The sequence below is a fragment of the Salvelinus namaycush genome, unplaced genomic scaffold, assembly GCF_016432855.1.
Source record: "Salvelinus namaycush isolate Seneca unplaced genomic scaffold, SaNama_1.0 Scaffold746, whole genome shotgun sequence".
NCBI lineage: Eukaryota > Metazoa > Chordata > Actinopteri > Salmoniformes > Salmonidae > Salvelinus > Salvelinus namaycush.
In genome coordinates, this window is record NW_024061471.1 from 109,600 (window position 1) to 117,099 (window position 7,500).

The window sequence follows — 7,500 nt, forward strand, 5'->3', positions numbered from 1 at the left end:
GTCTTGGGTATGACACTACAAGCTTGGTAGCGATTACAGCCTCGATTCTTCTTGGGTATGACGGTACAAGCTTGGCAGCGATTACAGCCTCGAGTCTTCTTGGGTATGACTGTACAAGCTTGGCAGCGATTACAGCCTCGAGTCTTCTTGGGTATGACGCTACAAGCTTGGCAGCGATTACAGCCTCGAGTCTTCTTGGGTATGACACTACAAGCTTGGTAGCGATTACAGCCTCGAGTCTTGGGTATGACACTACAAGCTTGGTAGCGATTACAGCCTCGAGTCTTCTTGGGTATGACGGTACAAGCTTGGCAGCGATTACAGCCTCGAGTCTTCTTGGGTATGACGCTACAAGCTTGGCAGCGATTACAGCCTCGAGTCTTCTTGGGTATGACGCTACAAGCTTGGCAGCGATTACAGCCTCGAGTCTTCTTGGTTATGACGCTACAAGCTTGGCACACGTATTTGGGGAGTTTCTCCCATTCTTCTCTGTAGATCAGTGGCGGTCGGTGTCGTTTAATATGAGGGAGGACAATTATTATAATTTAATAATCTCATTACCACTTAAGGGAGAGTGCGAGGAACAGGCACAGGACGTACCGGACTGGGACTGGGAAACGATACGTGCAGCAAATGGCATGCTCACAGGCAACTAACCAAAAACACGATCCCACAAAAACCCAGTGCGAAAAGGCTGCCTAAATATGATCCCCAATCAGAGACAACGATAAACAGCTGCCTCTGATTGGGAACTATACCAGGTCAACATAGAAATAACAAGTACCCACCCTAGTCACACCCCGACCTAACCCAATTTGAGAATAAAAGGCTCTCTAAGGTCAGGGCGTGACAGCCTGAGCTAAATTTAGTCTCTTAGCAAAGGGTCTGAATACTTATGTAAATAAGGTATTTCTGTTTTACATTTTTAATAACATTTCGAACATTTCGAAATTCCTGTTTTCGCTTTTTCTATATGGGGTAGGGTGTGTATAGATTGATGAGGATTTTTTATTTATTTAACCCATTTAGAATAAAGCTGTAACCTAACAAAATGTCAAAAAAGTCACGGAGTCTGAATACTTTCCAATTGCACTGTATAATTGTGTGTGTGTGTGTGTGTGTGTGTGTGTGTGTGTGTGTGTGTGTGTGTGTGTGTGTGTGTGTGTGTGTGTGTGTGTGTGTGTGTGTGTGTGTGTGTGTGTGTGTGTGTGTGTGTGTGTGTGTGTGTAGGGATGACACCACTGATTGCCTGGCTGATGGTGTTTCTCTGTGATCTGACAGCAGGTAATGTAATTCTGCACCCTATACAGCAGTCTGTGTGCTGTGGCATATCTCCGGTCCCGTAGCTCCGGTCCCGTATCTCCGGTCCCGTATCTCCGGTCCCGTATCTCCGGTCCCGTAGCTCCGGTCCCATATCTCCGGTCCCTTATGTAGCATTTTCCCAGCCTCTCCCACCTCCCCCCCCCCTCCCCCTGTGCTTCGCTGGTCAGTTGTGTACCACTGCTGTGACTTTTTTAACCCCTAAGTCACTGGGCTCTGTAAACCTTTTTTAACCCCTAAGTCACTGGGCTCTGTAAACCTTTTTTAACCCCTAAGTCACTGGGCTCTGTAAACCTTTTTTAACCCCTAAGTCACTGGGCTCTGTAAACCTTTTTTAACCCCTAAGTCACTGGGCTCTGTAAACCTTTTTTAACCCCTAAGTCACTGGGCTCTGTAAACTTTGTGGCACCGCTGATGCCTCTAAATCACCTGAATGGAGTCAGTCAGATATCTGCTTGTCATGTGCTGATAGATAAAGGCCTTTGCAGACTGTACAATTGGATCTGTCTGATGCCAGGATTGGCTGTCCCAGACTAAATTTACACATTGTGGGAAAATTCTTAGGTCGCAAACGATTGTCGGCCATCTTGGTACGTTCAGTGTGACAGGGTCTAGGTCTGCCGTCAGAATGGTTTTGCATTTATTGTGTAGTAACGCAGACAGTTACTAAAGACAGAATCATTGCAACCAAAATCCCACGTCGCTCATTGCAGTATCCATAACACCTTCACTATCCATAACACCTTCACTATCCATAACACCTTCACTATCCATAACACCTTCACTATCCATAACACCTTCACTATCCCTAACACCTTCACTATCCCTAACACCTTCACTATCCATAACACCTTCACTATCCATAACACCTTCACTATCCATAACCCCTTCACTATCCATAACCCACTATCCATAACCCACTATCCATAACACCTTCACTATCCATAACACCTTCACTATCCATAACACCTTCACTATCCATAACCCACTATCCATAACCCACTATCCATAACACCTTCACTATCCATAACCCACTATCCATAACCCACTATCCATAACACCTTCACTATCCATAACACCTTCACTATCCATAACACCTTCACTATCCATAACCCACTATCCATAACACCTTCACTATCCATAACACCTTCACTATCCATAACCCACTATCCATAACCCACTATCCATAACACCTTCACTATCCATAACACCTTCACTATCCATAACACCTTCACTATCCATAACACCTTCACTATCCATAACACCTTCACTATCCATAACACCTTCACTATCCATAACACCTTCACTATCCCTAACACCTTCACTATCCATAACCCACTATCCATAACACCTTCACTATCCATAACACCTTCACTATCCATAACACCTTCACTATCCATAACACCTCCACTATCCATAACACCTTCACTATCCATAACACCTTCACTATCCATAACCCACTATCCATAACACCTTCACTATCCATAACACCTTCACTATCCATAACACCTTCACTATCCATAACCCACTATCCATAACACCTTCACTATCCATAACACCTTCACTATCCATAACACCTTCACTATCCATAACCCACTATCCATAACACCTTCACTATCCATAACACCTTCACTATCCATAACACCTTCACTATCCATAACCCACTATCCATAACACCTTCACTATCCATAACACCTTCACTATCCCTAACACCTTCACTATCCCTAACACCTTCACTATCCATAACACCTTCACTATCCATAACACCTTCACTATCCATAACACCTTCACTATCCATAACACCTTTACTATCCATAACCCACTATCCATAACACCTTCACTATCCATAACACCTTCACTATCCATAACACCTTCACTATCCATAACACCTTCACTATCCATAACACCTTCACTATCCATAACCCACTATCCATAACCCACTATCCATAACACCTTCACTATCCATAACACCTTCACTATCCATAACACCTTCACTATCCATAACACCTTCACTATCCATAACCCACTATCCATAACCCACTATCCATAACACCTTCACTATCCATAACCCACTATCCATAACACCTTCACTATCCATAACACCTTCACTATCCATAACACCTTCACTATCCATAACACCTCCACTATCCATAACACCTTCACTATCCATAACACCTTCACTATCCATAACACCTTCACTATCCATAACACCTTCACTATCCATAACACCTTCACTATCCATAACACCTTCACTATCCATAACACCTTCACTATCCATAACACCTTCACTATCCATAACACCTTCACTATCCATAACACCTTCACTATCCATAACACCTTCACTATCCATAACCCACTATCCATAACACCTTCACTATCCATAACACCTTCACTATCCATAACACCTTCACTATCCATAACCCACTATCCATAACCCACTATCCATAACCCACTATCCATAACACCTTCACTATCCATAACACCTTCACTATCCATAACCCACTATCCATAACACCTTCACTATCCATAACCCACTATCCATAACACCTTCACTATCCATAACACCTTCACTATCCATAACACCTTCACTATCCATAACACCTTCACTATCCATAACACCTTCACTATCCATAACACCTTCACTATCCATAACACCTTCACTATCCATAACACCTTCACTATCCATAACACCTTTACTATCCATAACACCTCCACTATCCATAACACCTTCACTATCCATAACACCTTCACTATCCATAACACCTTCACTATCCATAACACCTTCACTATCCATAACACCTTCACTATCCATAACACCTTCACTATCCATAACCCACTATCCCTAACACCTTCACTATCCATAACACCTTTATCAAAAACAATGTTAAGAAAACTCTGTCTGAACACACACAAATAAAGACAGCAGGAGGCTTGTGGATCTGGTTTGGGTTAGCTCTGATTCTGTGTGTGTCTGTCTGTCTGTGTCTGTGTCTCTGTCTGTCTGTCTGTCTGTCTGTCTGTCTGTCTGTCTGTCTGTCTGTGTGTGTAGGGGTGGAGCGTGCTGAGGTGATGTGTCGTCGGTCCTGTGAGGAGCTGAATGATCTGTTATCAGAGCTGCATGGCCTCCACATCGTTACCACTAGTCTGCTCCACGACCTTCAGAGAGCTGTAAGACACACAGACACATACTGACAGGGTTGGCTAGGTTTCTTTCTAAATGTAATTCGTTACAGTTACTAGTTACCTGTCCAAACTTGTAATCAGTAACGTAATTTTTGGATTACCCAAATTCCGTAACGTAATCTGATTACATTCCGTTACTTTTAGATTACTTTCCCCTTAAGAGGCCTTAGAAGAAGACATAAATATATGTTACCAATTGAACCACATTATTGCAGGATAAATCAATGTTAAAGTTTACATAGCTGTTCATATATGGATGTTACATGTTACTTTATGGGTTGGTTATGTAGGCTTCTTCTAACCCATCGCTTTCTACTACAGATAATAATACGATTAAATTATATCTTTACATTACAAACCAAAGACTATCAGAATTCCAGTCATTCCAATAAATGTTATATCCCTTGATCTTCAAGAATAGGTTTTAGAAATCTGGAAGTATAGATTAGCCAAATAGTTTTACCTGAGCATGACCCACCTGAGCATAGCCAGCCCTACTCTGTTGTTTATGATCTAGTTGTCATGGAGAACTGTTGTTTATGATCTAGTTGTCATGGAGAACTGTTGTTTATGATCTAGTTGTCATGGAGAACTGATTGGGCTCATTGATTCAAGTTGAAAAATAAATGGCATGGCTTTGAGCACTACGGAAAGTGCTATTTACATGTGAATAATGAATGCAATATGCTACAGGCCTATTGTTGAACTTGTTGTTGGTGACACTTAAATATCTTGATAATATGCAGCTGTTTAAAGGGCAAATCCACAGATGAAACAATAACAAAACGGGCGCCCCGCCTCTGTTTTGGTAAAAAGCTGAGGGATGGGCCTGGAGAAATGTAACCACTCTCAGACTAATAGACAGAGCTGTGGATGCAAGGACTGACCATCCATGATATCAACATTATTGTTTTAACCATGTTATGAGGCTGTACAGGGTTTGTTTACATTTACAATGTTTACAAACATTGGAGAAAAAAAGCTTATATTTTGGGTTCTCATGGAGTGTGACACACACACACACACACACACACACACACACACACACACACACACACACACACACACACACACACACACACACACACACACACACACACACACACACACACACACACACACACACACACACACACACACACACACACACACACACACACACATCAGTGGTTAGCATCAGTGCTAACCATGACCAGATCCACAAGCCTCCTGCCGTCTTCATCTGTGTGTTCAGACAGAGGAGAATGAGGCATTGCGTGAAGCTCTCTCTGAGCTGGGCAGCAATTTGGACAGAGAGGGAGGAGGAGGAGGAGGAGGAGGAAGAGGAGGAGGAGGAGGGGATGATGAAGAGGAGAGAGTGTGTGTGCAGGACGGACGTGTGTATCAGCGGGAGGAGGACTGGGTTTCAGACAGCTGCACATCCTGTACCTGCCAGGTAAACACACACACACACACACACACACACACACACACACACACACACACACACACACACACACACACACACACACACACACACACACACACACACACACACACACACACACACATATTCACGCACAACTCTTGAGTCAAGATATCTCTAGGCCCTTTTGCTTTACTACTGTGTGTGTGTTTGTGTGTGTGTGTGTGTTTTGTGTGTGTGTGTATGTGTATGTTGTGTGTGTGTAGGAGGGGAAGGCAGTGTGTCGGCAGGTCACCTGTCCTCCAGTAACATGTCCCAGTCCTTCCTTCACTGAAGGGGAATGCTGCCCTGTGTGTCTGGGTGAGAAAACACATTCACTTAGTCGAATTTATTTCTCATGATTATTTCACAAGTCATATTTAGTCAAATCAAATTTTATTCGTCACATGCCCTGAATTACTTACAAGCCTCTAACCAACAATGCAGTTTAAAAAATATGAATAAGAATAAGAAAAGTAACAAGTAATTAAAGAGCAGCAGTAAAATAACAATAGCGAGGCTATATACAGGTGGTACCGGTACAGAGTCAATGTGGAGGCTATATACAGGGGGTACCGGTACAGAGTCAATGTGGAGACTATATACAGGGGGTACCGGTACAGAGTCAATGTGGAGGCTATATACAGGGGGTACCGGTACAGAGTCAATGTGGAGGCTATATACAGGGGGTACCGGTACCGAGTCAATGTGGAGACTATATACAGGGGGTACCGGTACAGAGTCAATGTGGAGGCTATATACAGGGGGTACCAGTACAGAGTCAATGTGGAGGCTATATACAGAGGGGTACCGGTACAGAGTCAATGTGGAGGCTATATACAGGGGGAACCGGTACAGAGTCAATGTGGAGGCTATATACAGGGGGTACCGGTACAGAGTCAATGTGGAGGCTATATACAGGGGGTACCGGTACAGAGTCAATGTGGAGGCTATATACAGGGGGTACCGGTACAGAGTCAATGTGGAGGCTATATACAGGGTGTACCGGTACAGAGTCAATGTGGAGGCTATATACAGGGTGTACCGGTACAGAGTCAATGTGGAGGCTATATACAGGGGGTACCGGTACAGAGTCAATGTGGAGGCTATATACAGGGTGTTACGGTACAGAGTCAATGTGGAGGCTATATACAGGGGGTACTGGTACAGAGTCAATGTGGAGGCTATATACAGGGGGTACCGGTACAGAGTCAATGTGGAGGCTATATACAGGGGGTACCGGTACTGAGTCAATGTGGAGGCTATATACAGGGGGTACCGGTACAGAGTCAATGTGGAGGCTATATACAGGGGGAACCGGTACAGAGTCAATGTGGAGGCTATATACAGGGGTACCGGTACAGAGTCAATGTGGAGGCTATATACAGGGGATACCGGTACAGAGACACTGTGGAGACTATATACAGGGGGGACCGGTACAGAGTCAATGTGGAGGCTATATACAGGGGATACCGGTACAGAGTCAATGTGGAGGCTATATACAGGGGGTACCGCCACAGAGTCAGTGTGGAGGCTATATACAGGGGGTACCA

General features: G+C 43.9%; 1 protein-coding gene across 1 annotated transcript in view; it reads left to right on the top strand.

Moving 5' to 3' along the window:
• The window catches only part of LOC120042706 (thrombospondin-2-like), a 15,680-nt gene that overhangs the window by 1,080 nt on the left and 7,100 nt on the right, over positions 1-7,500 (top strand). Inside the window, exons 2-5 of the mRNA XM_038987502.1 lie at positions 1,231-1,284; positions 4,370-4,488; positions 5,738-5,938; positions 6,175-6,268. Coding sequence (XP_038843430.1) covers positions 1,233-1,284; positions 4,370-4,488; positions 5,738-5,938; positions 6,175-6,268 — 466 coding nt within the window. The 5' untranslated portion in view covers positions 1,231-1,232. The remainder of the gene's footprint in view (positions 1-1,230; positions 1,285-4,369; positions 4,489-5,737; positions 5,939-6,174; positions 6,269-7,500) is intronic.